This window comes from Bufo bufo, chromosome 3 (genome assembly GCF_905171765.1).
Source record: "Bufo bufo chromosome 3, aBufBuf1.1, whole genome shotgun sequence".
Taxonomy (NCBI): domain Eukaryota; kingdom Metazoa; phylum Chordata; class Amphibia; order Anura; family Bufonidae; genus Bufo; species Bufo bufo.
The window spans coordinates 665,315,315-665,342,314 of record NC_053391.1 but is presented as its reverse complement, the minus strand read 5'-3'; the positions used below and the strand labels follow the sequence as shown (position 1 = coordinate 665,342,314).

Here is a 27,000-nt window from a genome sequence, read left to right as displayed (position 1 = left end):
GGTCACTGTATGGGGCTGCTGCCTCGGGTGAGTAGTCGGGTGTGATTCTCCCCCGGTGACCCTCCGCCGGCCGCAGACATGGCCATCGCTCACATCGCCACCGAGTACGTGTTCTCCGACTTCCTGCTGAAGGATGCGTCCGAGGCCAAGTACAAGGGGCTGCGGCTGGAGCTGGCGGTGGACAAGATCGTGTCGTGCATCGCCGTGGGGCTGCCCCTGCTGCTCATCTCGCTGGCCTTCGCCCAGGAGATCACCATGGGTGAGTGGTGCCCGGCACAGTGCCAGACACAAAGCCAGGTGGAGGCCCCGCCCCGTCTGCGCCCACCTGCCAGCTGACAATGGGCAGGGGGGTTATCCTAGTGCCAGGCAGGGGGGGTTATCCTAGTGCCAGGCAGGGGGGGTTATCCTAGTGCCAGGCAGGGGGGGTTATCCTAGTGCCAGGCAGGGGGGGTTATCCTAGTGCCAGGCAGGGGGGGTTATCCTAGTGCCAGGCAGGGGGGGTTATCCTAGTGCCAGGCAGGGGGGGTTATCCTAGTGCCAGGCAGGGGGGGTTATCCTAGTGCCAGGCAGGGGGGGTTATCCTAGTGCCAGGCAGGGGGGGTTATCCTAGTGCCAGGCAGGGGGGGTTATCCTAGTGCCAGGCAGGGGGGGTTATCCTAGTGCCAGGCAGGGGGGGTTATCCTAGTGCCAGGCAGGGGGGGTTATCCTAGTGCCAGGCAGGGGGGTTATCCTAGTGCCAGGCAGGGGGGTTATCCTAGTGCACAACCTGTGGACTGTGATACCAGTGTGCAGTGACTAGGTGCTTCATTATTTGTGGCTGCATGTTGTCACTGTACCTGGATGTATGGGAGTATTGTCAGGTAGGTACTCAGGTTTATAGTATTCTTGTACTGTATGGGAGTATTGTCAGGTAGGTACCCTGGTTTATGGCGGTATTCTTGTACTGTATGGGAGTATTGTCAGGTAGGTCCTCTGGTTTATGGTGGTATTCTTGTACTGTATGGGAGTATTGTCAGGTAGGTACCCTGGTTTATGGCGGTATACACCCTACTGACGAGGTCGGGGCGGTCTGACTCCTGGCCAGACGTTCCCTTTCACACTTGTACGGGGGGGTCTGGTTTTGGGGCCCCTGTAATTTGTGGAGGGAACAGACATGGAGACATCTTCTTAGTTCTCTTTAGGCACCAAATCCAAAACACTGAAGTGAAACTGACGAGAGACCCGACCGCCGGGACGCAGGAAGTAATAGGAAGCTTCATGACCTGTACAGAAAGCGGGAGCCGCCAGCAGTTTTCTCGTTGTATCTGTTAGGATCTTTTCACGTCCGAGGTTTCCACCACCCATAGGCGTCCATGTAAAAACTTCTTCTCCTGCGCGGTGTACGCTTTTTACTTGATGGCTGTGCTGCTCGGCAGACACTTAACCAACCCTGCCGGCGCGCACTTACCTGGTCTGCTCTTATCGATCTGCCAGGATGTGGTCCCCCTTTCTCCAAGGGCCACATAGTAGCTGCATGCTCTGCCTAGAGGTCCTTCCTGCCCTTCGATATCATGCTGGCCCGACGCCGCATTCCTCTGGTACTGCAGTACCGCATACAACCTGAGGACAAGGGTGGCGCTGTTTTTTGAAAGACCCATCTGCATGTGGATGAATGTCGCTGCAATGAAAGGGGTACGCTCTGATGATCGGTATCGGCACTGGAAGCTAAATACACCTGAAGCACGCACGTCTCTTCTGTGCTGATAGTTTGCTACAATGTATCAGTGCAGGTAAACATATCGGCCCCCAGTCCAAGTTCTCGGCAAGCTCTCACAGGACTACAGGGGGATATACATAGATCAGCTTCTGGATTTAAAGGGGTTCTCCATATTGATGGCCTATTCTCCCCAATATCAGATGGTGGGGGTCCGACACCCGGGACCCCGGCCGATAAACTGCTAGCAGCAGCCACTGGAGGCTTGACCTGCAGAGAAGGCTATTGGGATAGGAATGGAGCCTTTCTTCTCCCAGCTCCTACCCGAAACAGCTGATTGACGGGGGTACCTACCGGGTGTCGGACCCCCACCGATCTGATATTAACCAGAAGCTGGTCTATTTGTATCCCCTGTAGTCCTGTGAGGGCTCTTCCAGGCTGATACATTGTAGCAAACCATCAGGACAGAAAAGCCGCGTGTGCTACAGGTGTATCTGGTGGACAGGGGATCGTCTAGACTGGATACATTGAAGCAAATCTCCCTTGTTGTTAGGTCTATATGGGTTTTTAGCCTGTGGATGTAAACGGGGATGTTTCCCTTCACTGACAGGCAGCTGAGATCTTGAAAACGGTGAGAAGCTGAAGCAGAGATTCTGTACACCTTTCTGTTACATAACCTGATTTTGCTCTGCAGGTTGACAGATTAGAAATAATTAGCCGTTAATTGCCGGCTGTGGTGACGCCCCCTCCGGTTCTTCCCCATTCCTGCTTTCTGGTTATGTCATCGGCCGTGGCGTTTCATCTCCTATAATTGGTACCCGTGTAACCAGTGGGTGGCATCACTAATCCGTCTCACCCACTACTAAAATTAGACCTGTGATAAATCATGACATACAGGTAGGTGTGCCCCCGCGCCTGTGTCTCTGCCGATCTTGTGCCAACCTCAGTGATGGGCAGAGGGAAGCGGAAGGCAACAAAGGGCTTACTGAAAGCCTGTGCGCCCTGATGCGATTATGCCCTGGCACTGAATGACCCTGGCTTAAAGGGAACCTGTCACCTAAAAAACGCCTCCCAGACCGCCAGCATTACCTTAAAGTAGCCATCAGTATGTTCCTAAAGATCCTTTTCTTCCTCCGGCCAGATGCACCAAAATCTTGAAAAATGAACTTTAGTCCCCTGCACGCGCTATGTAACGGCAGAGTTTGAAGTCAAGGGGGCAGCGGCCTCCTCGCTTCAAGTCAAGCTAAGCCTGCCCCTTACCCGTCCTCCCTTCAGTGTGATTGACATCCTGCTGTGAGGCTGGGATCGTGCAAGTCTTGCGCATGCGCGGTGCGCTCCATGTCACTGCGCGATCCCGTCTCCGGCCCCGCACTCAGCCGGCCGCCTTTTGTCCCTCTGCGCATGCGCCACGCGAGCACGATGGAAAAGCCCGGTGTGGCTGAAGAGTCATAGGGGGGCCAAACCCTAAACACACCTGGCCTGATTGGTGCGCACCCGTCCTGGCCTGATTGGTGCCCGTGATGCGGAGTGCAATACAGCCACGGGCACAAAACGTTCGTGTGCAAGGGTCTGGTCCCACGGAGCAGCTGCCGCAACACCTAGTGGCCCATAAAGAGGTTTTCCAGGAGTAGATGGAATATCCTTAGGAGAGTTCATCAGCATATGATTGGCGGGCATCGGACTCCGATCAGCTTACATGCAATTTTCTGACTGCCACCAGTGAAGTCATTCTGTGAACTGACCATACGGTTGTGGCCGAGGCTAACGTACGGGCAAGCAGTGGGTATCTATGTGGGCGCTGCAGGTCTTGGGTGGAGCGGAATGTGATGGAGATGCTCCTTCCTCAAACTCTCAGCCGCTCGTGCCGCTGTTGGTGGCTGGTTGATGATCTCATTGCAGTGGTTGGATGCGGTTTTGCTTGTAACTAATGAGCAGGGCCAAGATTTTCTGCCAGGAACTATCCAAAGCGCACTCCTGGCACGACGCCCTGTGTTATGCCTGTAAGAGACACGAGGGTGCTACATGACTGATACTTACCGCAGTGTATTACATTACACATAGCGTCAGATCTGCTGCATTAGATACTGTCATATCTGCTTAAGCACTTAAAGGGAACCTATCACCGGGCTTTTGTGTATAGAGCTGAGGACATGGGTTGCTAGATGGCCGCTAGCACATCCGCAATACCCAGTCCCCATAGCTCTGTGTGCTTTTATTGTGTAAAAAAATCGATTTGATACATATGCAAATTACCCTGAGATGTATCCTGTCCCCGACTCATCTCACATACAGGATACATCTCAGGGTAATTTGCATATGTATCAAATCGATTTTTTTACACAATAAAAGCACACAGAGCTATGGGGACTGGGTATTGCGGATGTGCTAGCGGCCATCTAGCAACCCATGTCCTCAGCTCTATACCCAAAATCCCGGTGACAGGTTCCCTTTAAAGGGTTTCTGTGATCAGAAAAATGGGTATTTACCTGGCTGACATTAGCGATGTGCTAATGTCAGCTGAACATAACTATATTAGTCCCATGTCACTATGTGCCGCCGTTATTTAGAAAAATAAACTTTTATAATATGCAAATGATCCTCTAGGAGCGGGGGGGGGGGGGGGGGGGGCGTTGCACCTGTCGGGAGTTGAAGATCTCCCGCTACCTTCCCGCGGCAGGAGCTAAGGCTCGGCAGCGGGAGCAACATGGACGCTCGCTCCGGCTTAAGCTGGGACCTGTGCTCCATTCATGTCTGGGTCTTCCTTCCACTACTATATCGGAAGCAGACCTCGGATAACTTAGATCATGGGACGCTCGCTCCGGTTCGTGCTGGGGGCCTGAGTTCCATCCAGATTGCTATCCTGCTTCTACAGGGTACGCTCGGGGAGACCTGGGTCACGTGGGACGCGCACCTCCGGCTTCACATATCAGAAGCAGAGGAAGGCTGAGCTATAGCGCACCATGCAAGGCGCACAAGGATGACGTCAGATGCTGGTATTTGAAAGCAGGGCGCTCATGCAACCTGGAAACTGCATCTCCTCTGATCCCTCTCCGGCTGCACTCCCTGTGAGTTCCCCTATGGGGAGTATGATTTTTGCATTTGTCTTTTTTTTTCTTGACCCAATGTATGATACTTGGTTGCTCTTCTCTGTTCCTTAGGGAGCAAGAGAATCTAGAGCAAGACCTCTAAAGTGCGCTACTTGTGCCAAGAGACTGCCTGATGACTACAAAAATAAATTATGTAAAGTCTGCATTTCGGACATCATAAAAGAAGAGCAGCCATCTATCTTTTCTGAGATGAAATCTTTTATTTAAGAAGAGATCAGATCTTCCATGGCGTCACTAGGAGCAGCTAGTCCCACTCCAAATCCTAAAAAACCCAGACTGTCCGTTCAATCCTCCTCTGAGCCAGATGACATTGACGAGGGTGCCTCTTCCTCCAGACCAGTTTTTGAAGAGGATCTCTTGTCTGAGGGAGAAATTGTGGAGGATGATAAAAAATTCTTCTCCTCAGATGAGATGGAAGAATGAATCAAAGCCATAAGATCCACTATGGGTATAGAAGATACTCCCAAACCACGTACAGTACAGGAAGAGAGGTTTGGGGGTCTAAAAGCAAAAAAAATTCCCCATCAACGAAAACATTAAAGACATGATTATGGATGAATGGATCGAGGCAAAAAAAAAGGCTACGAGTATCAAGAGAATTCGGGAATAGATTAAGATTTGATACGACAGAATGTAAAATATTTGATGAAATTCCCAAGATCGATATCCAGGTGGCTAAGGTAGTAAAAAAAAAAAAAAAAAAAACCTGCGCTACCGTGTAAGGATTCCTCGCAACTTAGTTATCCGATGGAACGCAAAGCAGACTCCCTCCTAAGGAAAGCTTGGGAAGCTGCAATGTTTGGCGTGAAGACTAACATTGCAGCTACATCTGTAGCCAAAGTTATGTATTTCTGGTTATCAGAATTAGAGGAACATCTAAAAAATAAGACCCCCAGGGAAGATATTATAAATTCTGTCCCGCTTTTAAAATCGGCAACTCTTTTTTGGCTGACGCATCGACTGAGTCAGTGCGTTTTTCCGCCAAAGATGCAGCTTTATCCTATGCTGCCAGAAGAGCATTATGGATGAAAGCTTGGTTGGGGGATAAGGCCTCCAAGGCCAAGTTATGTTCCATCGCCTTTTCAGGCGAATTTGTATTTGGGTCAGTAGTAGACAAAATACTGGAAAAAGCTTCCGACAAGAAAGGGTTTCCGGAAAAGAAAGAAACTAAAAAGAAACCCTTTCGCCCGTTCTCTTCCCAATCTAGATCCTATAGAGGGAAGGGTAAGACAGGTTGGAGCTACAGCAAGGGAGGCAAAGGTAGGGGATTTATCCTCAATCCCCAGAATAAGCAGAACAAACAATGACGCCAAAGTAGGAGGAAGGTTAAAGATTTTCTAGAGCAATGGCATCGGATCACATCAAATCCCTGGGCGTTTCTTCAGCCCCTCCAGAAAGATTCACAATTACTACCCACAACATAGGAGTTCAAGAGAAGATCTGGCAGGGGGTTCAGGAACCGATCAGTTAAAGAGTTATAATAAAAGTGCCACTTACCGAAATAGGAAGGGGATTTTATTCACGTCTCTTCCTAGTCAATTCGTACCGCGCAATAATAAATCTAAAACCCCTAAACAGGTCTATTGTGTACAGGAAGTTCAAAATGGAGTTGGTTGCCTCTACCATTCCTCTAATTCCGGAAGGCACCTTTTTTGCGTCAATAGATTTAAAAGACTCCTACTACCACATACCAATCCATCAGGCCTCTCAGAAGTACCTAAGATTTGCGGTAAAAGATCCCAAGTGTTACCTCCACCACTTTCAGTATGTGGCGCTTCCATTCAGCATTTCTTCAGCCCCAAGGACCTTCACCAAGCTGGTAGCAGAAATGGTGGCGTTCCTAAGAAGGAAGGGAGCAAATATCGTCCCATACTTCGACAACTTTCTAATAATTGGAGACTCAAAAGAAGAAACCTCCAAGGTAACAAGAGATTTTATGAACACCCTTTCAAATCTGGGCTGGTTGATAAACCTGAAAAAATCTACACTCGTCCTGTCCACAAAAATAAGATTCTTGGGTGTAGTGTTAGATTCTGTATTCCAGAGGATGTATCTACCTCAGGACAAGATAAAATCCCTAAAAAACAAAATGAGAAAGTTTTAGAACTCTTGCAGATGCTCCATTCGGCAAGCAAATGAGTCTACTAGGTACCCTAACTTCTTGGATAAACTCAGTCCCATTGAGCCAGGCACATACCAGAACCATGCAGAATTGGTTCCTAAAAAAACTGGAACAAAAAGAAGTCCTCACTAGACAGAATATTTAGCATTCCATTGGTGGTCAAAATAGACCTGAACTGGTGGGAAAAAAGAAGAGAAACTTCTCCAGGGTCAGTCATCCATAAGAAACAGGTCTTCAAATTTCAGAGAGCTGTACGCAGTCAGACAATATCACAACGGTGGCATACCTAAAACATCAGGGCGGCACAATATCCAGCCCTCTAGCAGAGGTAGCAAAAATTAGTATTTTCTCTGGTAGAAGAAAATGTTCTCTCCTTCACATCGATTGATCCATCTAAAAGGGTCAGAGAATCTAGAAGTGGATTTCCTAAGCCGACAATCCTTACATCCAGGAGAATAGTCCCTAAATCGGAAACATTTTCAGGAAATCGCATCCAGATGGGGTGTTCCAGAGATATAGACCTGTTCGCATCCAGAAAAAATACTCGGGTCCGCAGATTCTATTCGCTAGACCCCAGGGACCGACTATGGGCAGTAGATGCCCTGTCAATAAGCTGGAGATGGGGCCTTGTCTATGCTTTTCCACCCTTCCCACTGATTTCCCCATGTGATACAGAAAATTCAGAGGGAACCAACAACAATGATCCTAATATCTCCTCACTGGCCGAAAAGCTGGTTCTCGGCTCTGAAAAGAATGGCACTGGAAGAAACATGGAAAATTCCCTTACAGGAGGGTCTCCTCTCTCAGGGACCAATAAAGCACCAAAATCCAAAGATCTACAATCTAGCTGACTGGATCCTGAGAACGAATCTCTCAGGAGACAGGGCCTTTCAGACAGAGTAATTCGTACTCTAAGGCTGGGTTCACACTTGAGCGCATTTGATGTGCGCATTTAACGCGCGTTTTTGTCGCGCGTTTTTGTCCATGGTGAACGCGCGTATTACGCGCGTTTGTGTGATTGACTGCAGTGTCCTATGGCTGCAAACGCGCGACAAAACGCCCCAAAGAAGCTCAAGAACTTGTTTGAGCGTTAGGCGTTTTTCAGCGCGTTCAAACGCGCTGTAAAACGCTCAAGTGAGAACCAGGGCCATAGGGAAGCATTGGTTTTCATGTGTTGAGCGTTTTACAGCGCGTTTGAACGCGCTGTAAAACGCTCAAGTGTGAACCCAGCCTTAAAGCAAGTAGAAAAAAGTCAATTCCGCTATTTATCTCAAGATCTGGAAGAGATTCTGCAGTTGGCTAGGAGAAGAACATCCGGACATCTCTTCTCCTCCAATAATTTTTTTTTTTTTTTTACAGAACGGACTAGAAATTGGCTTAAGACCTAGCACACTTAAGGTCCAGATATCAGCTCTTAGTGCTTTTTACGACACAAGTCTTGCAGAACACAGGTGGGATAGGGAAACTCGTCAGAGGAGCTTCCAGATTAAAGCCGACCTTGAGATCTAGTATTAGAAGGATTAACTAGATCTTCCTTCTTTCCCTTAGCTGAAATCTCTATAAAACACCTGTTCCTCAAGACTGCCTTCCTGATAGCCATCACTTCAGCCAGACGTTTAAGTAAAATTCAGGTCCTCTCCTGTAGAAAACCATATCTTAAGATTTTTGAGGACCGAATAGTGTTAAGGCTAGATCCAGGATTCCTCCCTAAAGTCGTGTCAGAATTTCACCGAGACAAGGAAATTGTGTTACCATCAGTTACCAGCTCTCCAGAAGATAAGCTAGAAGATAAAATGCGGCTCCTTGATGTAAGGAACACCATCTTACAATATTTAGAAGCTTCTAAAGTATTCAGAAAAGACGACCACCTTTTAGTTCAGTTCAGAGGAAGAAACAAAGGAAGGAAGCTTTCCAAGTCCTCAATGGATTAGATCCACCATAGAGTGCTGCTACTCCATTCAGAACATACCCTGTCCAGAGGGTATAAAATATCAGTGCTACGGCCTCTTCTTGGGCAGAAAAAGCTGGTGTTTTCATTAGATTTAATCTGCAAAGCAGCTACCTGGTCTAGTCTCAGCACATTTGTAAAACATTATCACCTTTAATCTTTCTGCCTCTGCAGATTTAGCTTTTGACCAAAAAGTCCGGCCACCGCCAAGCGCTGCTCCCATACAAGTGAATGGGAGTGCACCGCGCATGCGCAGACCCGCTCCTATTCGTTTCTATGGAGCCGACGGAAATTGCCAAGCCAGAGTGCGCCAATGCATGTGCAGTGTGCCGCTCTGTTCTCCTTGTAGGTGCGGGTCCTACCTCTAGCGATATGCCCCCATTGTCTGTGATGGCAAAACCCCTTTAAGGTCCGCTGATTTGTACCTATGACACTGACTGACCTCTGTTACATGTGCGCTTAGCAGCTGAAGACATCTGTGTTGGTCCCATGTTCATATGTGCCCGCATTGCTGAAGAAAAGGGATATTTAAATGTATGCAAATGAGCCTCTAGGAGCAACGAGGGCGTTGCCATTACACCTAGAGGCTCAGCTCTCTCTGCAACTGCCGCTCCCTCTGCACTTTGACAGAACCAGGCAGTTTAAATGTCATCACGCCCGGCCGGCCCTGTCAATCAAAGTGCAGAGTGCTCCGCAGTTGCAGAGCCTCTAGGTGTAATGGTAACGCCCCCGTTGCTCCTAGAGACTCCTTGGCATATAATAAAACATCATTTTTCTCAGCAATGCGGGCACATATGAACATGGGACTAACACAGATGTCTTCAGCTGCCAAGCGCACATGTAACAGGTCAGCCAGTGTCATAGGTACAAAACTGCTGACAGAAGACCTTTAAGGAAAGTCCTCATTCTTTCTAGCTTGTCAGGTTGCAGGAGTTTACACACTGATGCAGGATCAGACTACGCAGAGGATTTGTTTGTAGTCTGTTACCCATGGAGACACATGGATGCAGGGCAGCTGTGGACCCAAAACGGTAGATTTTGTTAAAAAGGCTCAGTAAACTCTCCTTATAATACCCGTATTCCTTAAAGGGGCTGTCTCGCTTCAGTAAATGGTATTTATAATGTAAAGGAAGTTAATACAAGGCACTTACTAATGTATTGTGATTCTCCATATTGCTTCCTTTGCTGGCTGGATTCATTTTTCCATTACATTATACACTGCCCGTTTCCATGGTTACGACCACCCTGCAATCCATCACTGGCACTGTCCACTCTCTGTCACTGGTATTGGACTATGTAGTGACACATCCTATTAAACAGTGGAATGGTAACCCCCAATTGTAAATGTAGTGATACATTTCCAAAAGGAATAATAGAGGAACAGCACCGCATAGCGTTCTAAGAGCAATTCTGGAGCAGATTTTTATTTTATGGGGAATAGAATCATTTACTAAAACACATTTGGGAAGAATGAGCAGAAAGTTCCTGTGGGATGTGGGAGGTTGCGGAGCACAGCACTTGGCTATTTCCACCGGTCCCATAGAGGTGAAGGCAGTGGCAGCGCACGTGCAAGACCAGCCGCATTTGGCAATAGATTTGCAGTATTATGTGGGGACTATATGGCAGTATTATGTCTGCTCTTCGTTTGGAATATATATATATTTACGGTGCCTCAGTGAGGCCACTAGGCAGGGAGGCATACTGAGGGGGTGACCACGGGTAGTCTCAAAGGTGTTTTCCAGTCCATAGAACTGGCTAATTTTCGGCAGGACTGGACGGCCATCAAGTGTGTATTGGGGTGTCCCATTTCGCCTCTGACAGCAGATGTTGGGGGGGGGGGGGGGGGGGGGTTGTTGGATTTTAAGGATTTCAATAGGTCTCAAGAAAGATTGGCAATACCAGAAGTGTCTGAAAGCGACTTAGTCCCCTCTTCCTATTGAGAGCACGATCAACCGGCCATCCTCTTCATTTACGGCAGGCATTGTAGGGACGCTGAGTGGACATTACAACCATATCCGTCCCATGAAGTCTCCTTTAAGAATGATCTGTTCCAGACTTTACATCACGTCTGCTGGCGTCTCCTTACTGGTTAATACACAGGTAATGTCTTCGCCCCGGTAGCGGACTATCTTTTTGTTCCTCGCTCCGGGTGCTGAATGTCCGAACCAGTCTGCTCCCGACTGCAAAATCCAAATGTTCCTCATTAAACATTGCGATAATTATCTACTTGTGATTGTGGGCTGCTTTATTACAGAAGAGGCTCATTCTGAAAGCGGCAAACGGCGGGTAGTCACAAAGAAGACACGGTGCTGGGGCGTCAGTCACATTCTGTTCATCCTGTCAGGCTCGCCATCTGCCAGGAATACTTCATGATCGTCGCCTTCTGCCTGGATCAAAACTCCATGAAATATTAATCGATGCTGTGTCATCATTATATTCAGCACTACATAGACTAGTGCTGACGATGAGGATCAGAAAAAGATTTTTTATTTTTTTTTATTATAATTTTTTTCATTTTCCATATTAATTTTTCCCCACTAGCCATTAGGTCTTAGGCTACAGTCACATATGTGCTAAAGGTGATCTGGTGGTCTGTTCCGGCAGAGGAGAAGACTACAGGAGATGGCGTATCTGGCATAGCCGGATACCGCCGAGCACCGAGAGATCACCATTGACTATAATGGGATCCGACGGCTTTCTGGCATCAATGCCAGCCTCAGCCAGACAAATACTGCTGCGTTCAGCCACGCCTGAATTGCTGTTTTTGCTTGGTAATGCCAGTAGTAGCGCCGGCTGGTAAATCCCCTGCTGACACCAGAGCGCAGCTTCTGTCCCGGGGATATTATTCTGTTTGTACAATAAAGGGATCCCCCTGGAGACGAGCCGGGGAGCAGGAGCCTTCCTCCCATCATCCTACGCTTAGTCAATACCGCGTACGTGATGAGAATAGAGCTATGAGCTTTTAGATAATTGCCCCATGTAAATGAGGGCAAAACCATGGATATTAAAGAGGAGATCACCTGTAATTTAAAGGGTTGTCCCGTTACAAACTCCTCTCCCCTATTCACAGCATAGGGAATAAGTCTCTGATCGGTGGGAGTCTGACTGCCTGGTGCCTATAACGTTATACATGCCAAATCACAGGTCGCCCCCCCTCCCCGCCAATAACTCTATACATGCCAAATCACAGGTGCCACCATTCCCCCGCTCCGCCGCTGCTGCCTCTGCCAACTTTTTACTTAGCTTTCAGTGCAGAGTGCGCCAACACATGGAGTTCGCAGGAGACGCGTCTTCATCCCAGCATGCACTGGGGACCTGACGTCACACACAGCGCCAGCAGTGCGCTGACTATGTGTGAGCGCAAGGTCCTGCAGCGCGTTGCCGACAGGAGGCTACGGAGCGGTGCGCGAGCAGCTTCATTTCAGTCACGCTCCGTAGTCATGTGATTTAAACGAATCCTTGATGCAGAAAAACTGCATCGAGGATTTTTTGGCCTTGATTAGACACTTAGGGGCACAGTTATTAAGATCAGCGTTTTAGACGCCGGTCTTAATAAGCCTTCTAGCTGGCAGTGGATTTCCGAAGTTACGTGGAGGCGCAGGCTTCTTCTGATCGCCACACATCCAGCCTTTGCAACCCCTGACAATCTGCTGATCAACCAGCCACTCATTTTATCTGTGATGCAAAAAATCTTACCCTTATGTGCCACCCATTCATATAGGACATGCTGCCTACCTGTGCCACCTGAATGAGCGCATATGTCCATATTAATCACACCTTCAGTAAATCCTCGGAATTCTCCGCAGCCTCGTTTTTAGCTGTTGGTAGAACTCGATGTTCAGGTCTCTCCACTTCTGACATAATGTAGATCTCGATGGGTTGACTATATAACGTGGTAATCTATGACTTGTGCCGCAGTCATGCGAACGGGCACAATCCTCCCTTGTGCGGTCAGTCGTACCCCTGTAAACAAGGGCCGTTTTCTTGGCCTCTGCCTGATACGAGCTTATAAAATACAAAGCCGTTCTGTGTTCTCCATTCTCATCAGTATTAATAATTATTCTCCATCCGCTCGGTCACTCTGAAAAACATTGTCTTATAGGCATGAATGGCTCGTTCTGAAGAGCTCACTGAATACCAGTCTGGTCCTGTCAGAGGGTCCCACCGCTGCGTCACGCCAGTTCGTGAAAATATTTTCCTCTTAGATATTCCACCATCAGCTGAGGTCCGTATTACATGTATTGCTTCACAGCAACTCGGCAAAGAAGTGGAGACCACATAAAGTTACAGAGCAGGGTCTTCAAGTGCTGAGGAGCATAGGGCATGAAGGTCATCCAACACTCTGCTGACTCCATAACTGCAGAGTCCAGACCTCCTCTGGTATTAACATCAGCACAAAAACTGTGCTGTGCCGGGAGCTTCATGGCATGGGTTTCCATAGCCGAGCATCTGCAGGCAAGCCTTACATCACCAAGCACAATGCCAAGTGTCGGATGGAGTGGTGTAGAGCACGCCGACACTAGACGGTGGAGCAGTGGAGACCTCTTCTGGGGAGTGATGTCTGATGGACGAGTCTTGGTTTGGTGAATGCCAGGAGAACGTTGCCTGCCTGACTGCATGGTGCCAGATGTAATGTCTGGTGGAGGAGGGACAATGCTGTGGGGGAGTTCTTCAGGGGTTGGATCAAGTTCCTCAGTTTCGGTGAAGGAAAATCAGTTATTCTGAAGAATTAAGAACATTGTGGAAAATTGCATGCTGAAACTTTGTGGGAACAGTTTGGCAGACGATGATTTTATTTATTTTTGTTGTTGTTTTGTTCCAGCATGACTGAGCCCCAGTGCACAAAGCAAGGTCCATTAAGTCATGGTTCGGGGAGTTTGGTGTGGAAGATCTTGACTGGACCACCCAGAGCCCTGACCTCAACCCCATCCAGCGCTTTAGGGATGAACTTGAACATAGATTGAGAGCCAGGCCCTCTCCTCCAACATCAGTGTCGCACCTCACAAATGCTCTTCTGGATGAAGGGGCAAAAATTCCCAAAGACACCCTTCAAAATCTTCTGGGGGCGTAGTGTGACCCCAGGATATTCACTGACTAGTCGATTTCAGTCGTCTTTTATCTAAGAGCTGGTGTAGATTTTATACTAGGAGCACAGACTGCAGGACCTAATTTTTGACAAGGACTCCACCAGCAGAATAGTGAGTGCAGCTCTGGAGTATAATACAGGATGTAACTCAGGAGGAGTAATGTAATGTATGTACACAGTGACTCCACCAGCAGAATAGTGAGTGCAGCTCCGGAGTATAATACAGGATGTAACGCAGGATCAGTACAGGATAAGTAATGCATTTGCAAAGTAATTCCCATTTTCTGTACATTAATTCTATATGTATGAACGTACCCTTAAATTACTATGGATGATATCAAGCTGACCTAGGCAGATTAATCTTGCAGGTGTTTTGCAATGACCTGAACATCATGTAGCCTGAGTTTGCCAGCACCTACTTACCTCTGCTCATATTGTCCAGCACTGACTTAAAGGGATCCCGTCACGTTGAACATGGCGTCAGAGCTGCAGGCATCATGTTATAGAGCAGGAGGAGCTGAGCAGTTTGATATTTCTTCTTCTTTTTTTAACATATATAGTTTTTATGGGAAAAGATTCAGTAGAACTTTGTATTTCATTCACTTATATTCCTGCTCATTCTGGACTTTGACGTCAAGGAGGCGGGGCTAACGGTGACTGACAGCTCTCTCTGTATACACAGTCATAGGGAGAATGCTGTCAATCACTAATAGCTCCGCCTTCTAGATGTCAAAGCCCAGAATGAGAAGGAAATGAAATACAAATGTTACTGAATCTTCTCCTATAAAGCTATACATCAGTCTGCTCAGCTCCTCCCGCTCTATAACCCGCTGCCTGCAGCTCAGACACCATGGTTAAAGTGACGGCTTCCCTTTTAAAGGGATCCTCCATGCTTTCATTTTCAGGCAAGTGCCCTCAACCCTGAAGACCCTCATTAAGCCATTGGCTTTAATACTAAACTCTCACAAAACCTCAGCGATTACAATGCTGGGTCTGTTTGGAACAAGGGGATCCCCATCCCTGTTGTCTGTTACCTAATGGGTTCTGTAATTATTTCAGATTTCGGCATCTAATGGGTTAATCGGTCTGGAATGGAACTTTCTCTGGTTACATAGCGCCATGGCAATCACAGCCTGTACGCTAAGAAGTTTAACCCCTCGAATATAGGTCTTTACACTAGCATTGCAGCAGTAACTAATAGTGAGCACTGGAGGGCGCTGTTGTATAAGGTGAGGAGAACTGTAGGAGACGAGGGGCACACGTCCGCTGCTGGTGATATGGGTCCTACATGAAGAGGAGCGAATACAAGCCCCATGTGTGGCCCTTCGCAGGAGGACAGACACCTTGGACACTTACAGGGGAGACTTATTACATTTTTACGCAGAGATCATTGGGCCCCATCGCAAAACTTAGAATGGGCCCCATTGAGCTCCACGTTAATTGAATATGTAATTTTTTTTACCGGGGATGGGACCTTCAGTTTTCAGACCTGATAGGAGCTTTCTCCCTTCTGTCCAGTGTGCATCACATTCACGCCACTAGGGGGAGCACACTGCATGTGATTTCATTCAGCTGCTATTAAATGGGAGCTGTCAAATCTCTATGCAGTGAGCTCCCCCTAGTGGCAACTGCAGGAAAAGCTTTGCCACTTGGCAAGCAGAAAAGTGCTGGACGCCCCTAGCACCACGGGCCCCTTAACAGCCGCCCTGTCTTCCTGTATGTTAGATACGACGCTATCCCTGATCAATTACACCTTAAAATAAGAGGCAGCGTTCTCCGTTGGGTTAATCTGAGATCAGTAGAATTGCTGTGTATGTGAAATACTGCTGGCTTGTCTAACGTGTTTAGGGCCTTCTACATACAGACCCGGTTGTGAATGGGGTCTGGCTCTCGCCCCCCGTGGGCCGTCACTCATTGATTTGCTTTGTGCTTTGCTGACAGGTGCCCAGATCTCCTGCTTTGCCCCCGGCAGCTTCTCCTGGAGGCAGGCGGCCTACGTGGACTCTTTCTGTTGGGCAGCCGTCCAGCAGAAGAACTTGTCAAGCAGCGAGGCTGGCAACATCCCCCTCTGGCTTCACAAGGTAGGACGCGAATCCCGGCTTATCTCTCACACATGGAAGTGATCCGCTAATTAAATATAACTGGCGGCTCCTCTGAATATTTCTGCATAAAATATATTGGCCGGGGATTTGCAGTGAAAAGCTCTTTAGCAGAGTAGACCATTCCTGCCCTTAAAGGGCTGTCTCACTTCAGTCAGTGGCATTTATCATGTAGAGAAAGTTACTATAAGCAACTTACTAATGTATTGTGATTCTCCATATTGCTTCCTTTGCTGACTGGATTCATTTTTCCATCACATTATACACTGCTCGTTTCCATGGTTACGACCACCCTGCAATCCATCAGCGGTGGCCATGCTTGCACACTATAGGAAAAAGCAGCAGCCTACGTGAGGTCCCGGCCACCAGAGAGGCTGACACTTTTTCCTAGAGTGTGCAAGCACGACCACCACTGATGGATTGCAGGGTGGTCGTAACCATGGAAACGAGCCGTGTATAATGTGATGGAAAAATGAATCCAGCCAGCAAAGGAAGCAATATGGAGAATCACAATACATTAGTAAGTGCCTGGTATTAACTTTCTCACCATGATAAATGCTACTTGCTGAAGTGAGACGACCCCTTTAAGGCGGACATGTCTGTCTCAGGAACTATTTCAATTCCCCATGTAATGGCAATTCTGGAGCATCTATTCCTGTGACTCTGTTGTGCCATTCCTTTATTATTCCTGCTAGAAGTTATGAATGAATTGCAGGCAGCTTGCAGTAAAGTGTGTGTCCCTGCACAGGCTGATACTATCCAATCAGTGCTGCCAGAGTCAGATTTTGCAGACTGCTGGAAATTAAGGCTACTTTCACACCTGCGTTCGGTGCGGATCCGTCTTGTATCTGCACAGACGGATCCGCACTGATAATGCAAACGCTTGTATCCGTTCAGAACTGATCCGTTTGCATTATTCATTCAAAAAAAAGTCTAAGTCGATCCGTCCTGACTTACACTGAAAGTCAATGGGGGACGGATCCGTTTTCAACTGCACCATATTGTGTCAGTGAAAACTGATCCGTCCCCATTGACTTACATTGTAAGTCAGGACGGATCCGTTTTGCAAGCAGCGTTTTGGTGTCCGCCTCAAAAGCGGAACGGAGACCAAACGCAGCCAAACTGATGCATTCCGAACGAATCCTTATCCATTCAGAATGCATTGGGGCTAAACTGATCCGTTTTGGGCCGCTTGTGAGAGCCCTGGAACGGATCTCGCCAGCGGACCCAGAAACGCCAGTGTGAAAGTAGCCTAATTCATAAAAGTCTAGCAGGAATAATAGAGGAATGGCACAACATAAAGTCAGAACAAAAGATGCTCCAGAATTGTGTAGGATGCTTAAAACCCGGCTTGATTGTCAGATATGACAGGGAGGCCTTGATGAGTCCTACGGCTGCATACACATTACATGAAGGAAACCCAACCGGAGAAGGCTCAGCAGCAGTGCTCCATGTATAAAAATGTCATATTACGCCTTTAATCTTTTTCTTGAATATGGGAGTCAGTTTCTGGCTCTATATACTATAAAGGATATAGGAGAGCGAGAAAGGGTTCAGAGACGGGCGAGCGGATTATCCCAGGGGAGGGAAGGTCTCGTGATGAGAGGCTTAAAAATCAAGCCCGTTCAGCTTCGAAAAGACGCCTTGGCTCCTTTCACGTCACCGCGTAATGTTTCTGTTAGAGGCGCAGAACAGCGACCATAACAAGATGGCCGGATCGGGCACATAACTGATCAGAACGGAGATGAACAGTTAATAGAAACTGTTCATCTCCATTCTGATCAGTTATTCATACATGACAGAATCCCTTCATGTATTGATCTCTGACCCTCCCTTCCTTCGCATGTAACGAATGTCCGCTAAAAAGACAGGACTATTTTCTACAGTAAGAACTTTTTTTGTCCAGTCTTTTTAGCGGACATTCATTACATGCGAAGGAAGGGAGATTTAGAGATGAATACATGAAAGGATTCTTTACAGTAAGAGCAGACACACTCCGGAATAACTGACCCTGAGAGGTAGTGATGGCAGATACTACGTCAGTGTAGAAGAAAGGGCGAGAGGCTGATCTAATAGCAGACGGCACTTAGGGTTAGAGTCCATCTCGTGTAGTTGATCTGAGAAAGGTTGGACTTGATACCTATGTGACTGACTACAGAAATCCTTCAAAAATAATAAAAATATAAAAAAATCCCCAGCTGATCCGGTCGTCCTAGTTGTGCTTGTTTATCTTCCGACCAATTGTAGTCCTCCAGGAGTGGAGCGGGGGGTCACGTATCCGCCCTGCCGCTCTATTCAAGGTCTTTGGGGCTTATGGAAACGGCAGAGAGCTGTACACCGCTGTTTCCGTCAGTTCTGTTGCCTTTAAATGGAGTGAAACTATACATGCTCAACTACCACTCCATTCAGACTCCACCTGCTTGCGGATGCAATGCGTTTTTCACGCAGCCCCATTTACTTCTATGGGGCCAGGGCTGCGTGAAAAACGCATCCTATAGAACAAGCTGCGTTTTTTTCGCAACGCAGAACTGATGCGTGAAAAAAAAAAAGCACATCTACACAGATCCATTGAAATGAATGGGTCAGGATTCAGGGCTGGTGCTATGTGTTCACATCACGCGTTGCACCCGCCCGGAACAATCGCTCTTGTGAAAGGGGCCTTAGTGTAACCGGAATTCCCCTTATAAATGAATCTGCATGCAGTGTAATCAGGTTTGATTTGTGGATGTACTTTTTTACAGTCGTGACACTAGGTGGCAGTGTCTCACTAACTTGCTATGGAGTTTCCACTATTTTACCCACGGCTCCTTTACTCGGCAGTTTGGCGGAGGTCCTCGGAAATGGAGACCCTACCGATCGTATATAATGCTGTTCTTGGCATAGGCCATTGATTTTCCGTGCCATAAATATTACTTTGAACCGCACACCAGATTAAGCGTAGGGATCACTGTTCTATATGACGGTCTCTGTAGTGAGGTCTAAAAGCGTCCATAGACTTCAGTTCATTATTCCTACAGCCCAAACTCCTCCACATACAGTACAGACCAAAAGTTTGGACACACCTTCTCATTCAAAGAGTTTTCTTTATTTTCATGACTATGAAGGCATCAAAACTATGAATTAACACATGTGGAATTATATACATAACAAACAAGTGTGAAACAACTGAAAATATGTCATATTCTAGGTTCTTCAAAGTAGCCACCTTTTGCTTTGATTACTGCTTTGCACACTCTTGGCATTCTCTTGACGAGCTTCAAGAGGTAGTCCCCTGAAATGGTTTTCACTTCACAGGTGTGCCCTGTCAGGTTTAATAAGTGGGATTTCTTGCCTTATAAATGGGGTTGGGACCATCAGTGGCGTTGAGGAGAAGTCAGGTGGATACACAGCTGATAGTCCTACTGAATAGACTGTTAGAATTTGTATTATGGCAAGAAAAAAACAGCTAAGTAAAGAAAAACGAGTGGCCATCATTACTTTAAGAAATGAAGGTCAGTCAGTCAGCCGAAAAATTGGGAAAACTTTGAAAGTAAGGGCTATTTGACCATGAAAGAGAGTGATGGGGTGCTGCGCCAGATGACCTGGCCTCCACAGATACCGGACCTGAACCCAATCGAGATGGTTTGGGGTGAGCTGGACCGCAGAGTGAAGGCAAAAGGGCCAACAAGTGCTAAGCATCTCTGGGAACTCCTTCAAGACTGTTGGAAGACCATTTCAGGGGACTACCTCTTGAAGCTCATCAAGAGAATGCCAAGAGTGTGCAAAGCAGTAATCAAAGCAAAAGGGGGCTACTTTGAAGAACCTAGAATAGGACATATTTTCAGTTGTTTCACACTTGTTTGTTATGTATATAATTCCACATGTGTTAATTCATAGTTTTGATGCCTTCATAGTCATGAAAATAAAGAAAACTCTTTGAATGAGAAGGTGTGTCCAAACTTTTGGTCTGTACTGTACATGGGCGTTCATCTCGGCTCGTGCATGCCATGTCCATAGATGAATGATGAAATTCCCTGCTTATCTGGCACTGCTCATCTCTTGGGAAACGATGGGTTAGTACAGGTAAAATTCAATCCAGCACGTGAGCGATCTAATTATGGTTTTCCTTCTTGCAGTTCTTCCCGTACATCCTGCTCCTGGTGGCCGTTCTGCTCTACCTGCCGTCCTTGTTCTGGAGGTTTACGGCAGCTCCTCATCTCTGCTCCGACCTGAAATTTATCATGGAGGAGCTGGACAAGTCCTACAACAGGGTCATCAAAGCTGCCAACGGCAAGAGCAGCGGCAAGAAAGAAGGGGCCAGTTCGCTGACGCTGAGTGACAACGTATCACAGAGGTAAGTCCACTAAAGGAAGCCTCCAGCTCTTAGAGTCTCTTGTGCGTTTTTAGATTTTATTTTTCTTGTATTGTTTGGGTCTAAACTTCTCTTCTAGGGTACCAGCGGGCTCCCTCTGTTAGCCCATTGGTGCCCCCGGGTACTGGTGAGGTTCTGTGGCAGCCTGTGCCTGACAAGGGCCCCGCATGGTCTGCCAGAGACATGGCCTAATAGGTTGCCTGTTGGCAGTAATGCTTTAGAATACTATTGTCAAAGGATTGCTGCTTGAAAAAGTTGGTAAATGTGAAAAAAAAATCCCATAAAAATCAACCTGGAGAAAAAAAAAAACACACGTTGGGGGTCATTTACTAAAGACTGGCGCTTCACATACCTTTAGTAAAAACCTTGCAGTGGAAGATCCAAACTATTTATTAAAGGGGTTGTCCGGGCTTTTTAAAGGGGTTATCCAAGTTATATTTATTGATGACCTATCCTCAGGATAGGTCATCAATATCAGATCGGCGGGGGTCCGACACCCGGCACCCCCTCCGATCAGCTGTTTGAAGAGAAGGCATGTGGTGTCAGCGCTGCCTCCTCTTCACTGTTTACCTTCTAGCCGTTGCATCTGCAGTGGTGAGCAGGTGTAATTACACCCAAGCCGTCCCATTCATTTCAATAGGAAGGCTTGGGTGTAATTACACCTGCTCACCACTGCAGATGCAACGGCTAGAAGGTAAACAGTGAGGAGGAGGCAGCGCTGACACCACATGCCTTCTCTTCAAACAGCTGATCGGAGGGGGTGCCGGGTGTCGGACCCCCACTGATCTGATATTGATGACCTATCCTGAGGATAGGTCATCAATAAATATAACTTGGATAACCCCTTTAATATTGATGACCTATCCTCCTGATCAGCTGTTTGAGGAGACGGCGTGCGCAGTGTGCAGGTGCCGCCTCCCTTCTCTCTTCCTGCTCTCCGCTGTATGTCTATAGGACAGGAAGAGAGGCGGCACATGCACACTGCGCCCGCTGTCTCCTCATACAGCTGATCGGCGGGGGTGCCGGGTGTCAGACCCCCGTCAATCTGATATTGAAGACCTATTCTGAGGACAGGTCATCAATATTAAAAAGCTCGGACAACCTCTTTAGGAGAATCACGCCTCTGAATAAGGGTATTTTCGGAACCACTTTTGAACCACGTTTTTTGCAGATCTCACACGGACCCATTCGTTTCTGTGGGGCCGCAAAAAATGTGGATAGCACACAGATGTCATCCATGCGGGGGAGCCACTAATTATAGAACATGTCTTGTCCGTTTAGCCAATTTAGAATAGGCGTTTTTTTCAGTGGGGCCCTTGAAAAGTGCGGGATGCACACTGACCGCATCCGTATTTTGTAGACTGCAAAACTGATACGGTTGTGTGAATGTACCCTAAGGCCTGTTGTACACGACCGTGGGTCCGCAATACACTGGCCGTGTGCATTCCGCATCACGGATGCGGACACATTCACTTGAATGGGTCCACAAATTCGGAGATGCGGTGCGGAACGGAGGCACTTCGTAGTGCTTTCGCGGGGTTCCGTTCCGTGCTTCCGTTCCGCAAAAAGATAGAACTTGTCCTACCTTTTTGCAGAACGGATGGATCGTGGACCCCATTCAAGTAAATGGGGTCACGATCCGCATGCGGCTGGCCCACGGTCGGTGCCCGTGTATTGCGGACCGCAAGTTTGTGTGCAAGAGGCCTCAATGTGTTGCATCTTCTGCTGTCCATCAAATGTACTCCAGCCAGGCTGTGGAGTTTCCACCCGCTGCCCACCTTCTCCCGCCTACACCCACTCAATTTTGGTGGCAAAAGGTGGCAAGAGCATTGTAACATGTAGTACATGACCTCCCGTATTTAAAAACCCCAACTTAAAAAAAATAATTGTCAAGTAAATTATTATATGTCCCCCAAAATGGCCCTCATCCAGCAATCCCTCCTGCAACTACACCAGCAGAAGAATGATGGGTCTCAGTAGATGGCAGTATGAATAATGAGTACCGTGGTGTTTATACCGCGAGATCCATGCCATGAAAAAAGACCTAAATTAGGCTGAACCTAAAGGGGTTCAGATTACATTTCTAATGAAGGTGATAATTGAGGGCACTGACTTCTGATTGGTTTCATTAACATGTCTGATGCTCCTCCATCTGCAGCCTGTTGGAGATCTCAGAGGGTCACGTCAAGTACCCATTTGTGGAACAGTATCTGAAGACCAAGAAGACCTCTTACAACCTAATCATCAAGTACCTCATTTGCCGATCCTTGACGCTGGTGATTATGCTCTTGGCCTGTATCTACCTTGGCTACTACATCAGCCTCTTCTCCCTGACAGACGAGTTCAGCTGCAACATCCGCACCGGCATCCTGAAGAATGACACCACGCTGCCGTCCTTAATCCAGTGCAAGCTGATCGCGGTGGGAGTCTTCCGGCTGCTCAGTTACATTAACCTGATTGTCTACTGCTTTGTCATGCCTTTTGTCATCTACGCCATGCTGGTACCCTACAGGAGACGGTCCGACGTGCTGAAAGTGTACGAGCTGCTGCCCACCTTCAGCATCCAGCAGTGTCACTCCAAGAGCTACGACGACCTCAGCATCTTTCTTCTGTTCCTGGAAGAGAATGTAAGTGAGCTCAAGTCTTACAAGTTCCTCAAAGTGCTGGACAACTTGAAGGACACGGGAGAAGATTTTGACACCATGCAGCTTCTGACGTCGCTTGGGACTGTGAAGACGGACACGGTCGACGGGAAGCAGACGGCATTTAGAAATGCAGCTCTGCCGCCTGCAGGGCAAGATGGCGCTGAGCTTAAAGGTAAATTCATTTCTCTGATGGATGCTAAGTTTCCTTGGCTGACCACTGGAGGTTCTAATCCATTCAATCCTATTGTGCCACGTTCATGTAGTATACTATTTAGTATAGCTGGCATACTGCCACCCAATTCTGGATTGACAGTCTTGTTGCTGTGGGTACAATGCCTAACTACAGTGTGCCCATACACCTAAGAGTAAAGTTGGTCGAACCTACCAATTTTAGCAGAACCAGCTGACTATCTTATGTATATGGGGTTTGCTGACGCTCCTTTGACAGATAATGTCAGGGGTAGGGCAAAGAAGGGATGTTGGATTTCAACATGCCCAGTCCTTTTTCTCATGGGAGATATGCCGCCATCAGAGGTGCTTGGCATTAAATTGTTCCACTGCCCACATTGTGAACACATGTATGGGGGAATAGCTGTCGGCTGGCAGCTGTTGAAGGTGTATGGCCACCCTTAGCTGGTGACAGGTAGTAGATCCATAGTAACCACTCCGGATACTCAGGGCCTTAGCTAAAGACTACATTGGTAGTGAGTTATGGCAGTGATGGCTAACCTCCGGAACTCCAGCTGTGGTGAAACTACGACTCCCAGCATGCTCCCTTCATTTCTATTGAGTTATGAGCACAACCAAGCAAGTGTTATGGCCCCTTTCACACTGGAGAGTATTCCGCGCGGATGCGATGCGTGAGTTGAACGCATTGCACCCGCACTGAATCCCGACCCATTCATTTCTATGGGGCTGTTCACATGAGCGGTGATTTTCACGCAACGCAGGCCCTATAGAAGTGAATGGCGTTGCGTGAAAATCGCAAGGATCCGCAAGCAAGTGCGGATGCGGTGCAATTTTCACGCACGGTTGCTAGGAGACGATCGGGATGGAGACCCGATCATTATTATTTTCCCTTATAACATGGTTATAAGGGGAAATAATAGCATTCTGAATACAGAATGCATAGTACAATAGCGCTGGAGGGGTTAAAAAATAAAATTAAAATTAAAATTTTACTCGCCTTAATCCACTTGATCGTGCAGCCGGCATCTCCTTCTGTCTTCATCTTAGCTGTGTGCAGGAACAGGACATGTGGTGATGGACCATGTGATGACCGGAGTGACGTCACCACAGGTCCTGTTCCTGCACACAGCTAAGATGAAAACACAAGGAGATGCCGGCTGCACGAGCAAGTGGATTAAGGTGAGTTAAGTTATTTATTTATTTTTTTTAACCCCTCCAGCGCTATTTTACTAAGCATTCTGTATTCAGAATGTATTATTTTCCCTTATAATCAAGTTCTAAGGGAAAATAATACAATCTACAGAACACCGATCCCAAGCCTGAACTTCTGTGAAGAAGTTCGGCTTTGGGTACCAAACATGCGCGATTTTTCTCACGTGAGTGCAAGACGCATTACAATGTTTTGCACTCGCGCGGAAAAATCGCGTGTGTTCCTGCAACGCACCCACACATTTTCCCGCAACGCCCGTGTGAAAGAGGCCTATATGTTGGGAGTTGTAGTTTTACCACAGCTGGAGTGCTGGAGGTTAGCCATCACAGAGCTAGGGGCATGGAGGCACAGCAGAGCTCAAACCTGATGTCCCGCTACCTTATTCATTAGGATGATCTCAAATGGAGAACCCCTTTACTGGTATTCAGCCACAGTTGGAAGTCTAGGTCACCTACCACTGCTAAAGTATCAGTCTACGGTAGTGGTCTCCTTGAGGTGATGGTGAATAAAAGGGGTGATGAAATGAAAAAAAGTCCATATATATACCCCTCACCATGAGCTGACCGGACTATACAGGGAGAGATGGCAGTAACAGACTGTGCTTTGTAAGAGGGGTGATGACATGAAGAAAGGTTCCTGTATCCCCATCTCCGTGATCTGACGGTGGACTATACGAGGAGAGACGACAGTAACGGGCTGTAATTGGTAAGAGGGGTGATAACATGAAGAACGGTTCCTGTATCTCCTCTTGGTATCAATGGAGGCTGTACAAGGAAGCAGACGAGAGCCACAGGCTGACGCTTTCTCCTTGATGTTATTTGCATCTATGGGATAGGGGATAAGTGTCTGATAGGTGGGGGACCCAACCATTAGGGCCCCTGACAAACACTAGAATGGAAGCCGGTGCTGCCTCGTTTGAATGGCACATTGAACACACATGCATGTTTCCTCTTGTGCTCTTTCCGTAAATCCCTTAGAGTTAAATGGCGCGGTGGACATGGATGGCTGTCTTCTGCTTCATTTAAATGGGGGGGTATACTAGCGACCAGTGGGAGGGGGAGAGGATTGGAGCCCTGCCAATCAGACACTCATTGTTGTAATGGGACAATCCTTTAAAATGTATATCTATGCAGAAGATTTGGAGCTGTGTATCAGGAAAATCACCATGCCTTTTGTTGTGTTCCTCTTTCTAGATCTGACCCCAAACGACGGGGTGAAGAACTCTACGGAGGATAAGAAAGTCAGACAGAGACTTCTAGATTCGTCATGCTGATCAATGCCTCGAACCTCTCCAACCATGTTTACAGCAACCATTGCGGCCATTCACTGCACGAGCGGACAGCCGGACTGCGGCTGAACCGTTACTACTCAGGTCTTCCTAATGAGGGGCCATATGGAGACTTAATGTGGAGCTGTACCTTTAAGGCAGCAATCAAATGCAAGTTGCTTGTGTCCAAGGACTCTTTGCGATACTAATGAGCTGTCAATCAAACTCTTACAGACTGACCGGTTTTGTCTTTGGGTATACAGCGCCTCGAAGAAAAAGAAAAAACCTAAAATCAACACTGGATGTCACAAAACTGGGGAAAACTGATAAAACTGCATAATACGTGTTTTTAGAACGTTCTTAAGTTTACATTTAATGACTTTTTTTTTTTTTTTTTCTTTTTTAAAAATGGCAGGGAGCCGCTGCCGCTGGAAATTTTGTTGTCTTCTTTCTATAAGCCTAGATGGCAAAGTAGAGCTCCTCCTGAAGGGAGGAGATTGTAGCGCCACCTTCAGGTGGTTACCTTGCAAAGTATGTTTACGTTGCGTATTTTATAGGCCGGAAAAAAAAATTATCTGATGCCAAAATCCACCCGTTTACAAGCATATTTATGATGGGTTTTCAGTTTTGTGCGGACATTTTGGCAGCTTTCTCTGCCTCCCATTGACTGGAAAGATTTGGCACATAATCCGTGCAAATTGTCAGATCGTCAATGTACATATTGATGTCAGTGGGACACATTTTGTGGGTATTTCACCCCTATTCTGCGCCAAAATACATGTGACAATCTGCCACGTGAACATACCCTAAGTGAATGTGAAACTTTTCCGGGGTCGCAAATTAGTCGTGTTCCTGAGCTTCTCCGAGGGTTCTGGTTATCTGTGTGACATGCTGTGGTGCAGCCTCTAGGTGGCAGTAAAGAGACAGTTTTCTTCTACCCTCTAGGAGAGCTCATTTGCATACTTTTTTTTCCCAGGGAGCATTGCTCTAAGGACACCCTGTCAGCCAGGTCTCCATAAGGAGAAGGTGTATCAGCCATTACACCTAGGTTGTCTGAACCGACCCAATGCTGCAGTGCTTCTCACTACCCCAACCCTTCACATAAATCTCATTGAAGGCTTCCAGTCCTGCCTTGATCATTAGAAGGGGCCCTGGTGCCCTCATTTATGTTTTTGGATACAAGTCGCTGGAGTTCAGTCTTGTTGCACTAGAGTGAATATAGCAGAGCGGAATTTGTCATTTGATGAGGGTCTGCTACCTTTTGTTTACCAACAGTCCTATGT

General features: G+C 47.4%; 1 protein-coding gene across 1 annotated transcript; it reads left to right on the top strand.

Moving 5' to 3' along the window:
• Nucleotides 1-26,111, top strand: PANX1 (pannexin 1). The gene is made up of 5 exons (XM_040426326.1): nucleotides 1-259; nucleotides 15,898-16,037; nucleotides 20,171-20,388; nucleotides 22,565-23,223; nucleotides 25,644-26,111. The coding sequence occupies exons 1-5, from the start codon at nucleotides 79-81 to the stop codon at nucleotides 25,721-25,723; spliced, it is 1,278 nt and encodes a 425-aa protein (XP_040282260.1). The 5' UTR covers nucleotides 1-78; the 3' UTR covers nucleotides 25,724-26,111.
• Nucleotides 26,112-27,000: the final 889 nt, after the last annotated feature.

Bases quoted from the DNA above. Each gene is read 5' to 3' on its own strand.
- PANX1 (XM_040426326.1), top strand. From the start codon at position 79: ATGGCCATCGCTCACATCGCCACCGAGTACGTGTTCTCCGACTTCCTG. The intron at 16,038-20,170 runs GTAGGACGCGAA...TCCTTCTTGCAG, and splicing joins TCCCCCTCTGGCTTCACAAG to TTCTTCCCGTACATCCTGCT. The intron at 20,389-22,564 runs GTAAGTCCACTA...CTCCATCTGCAG, and splicing joins AGTGACAACGTATCACAGAG to CCTGTTGGAGATCTCAGAGG.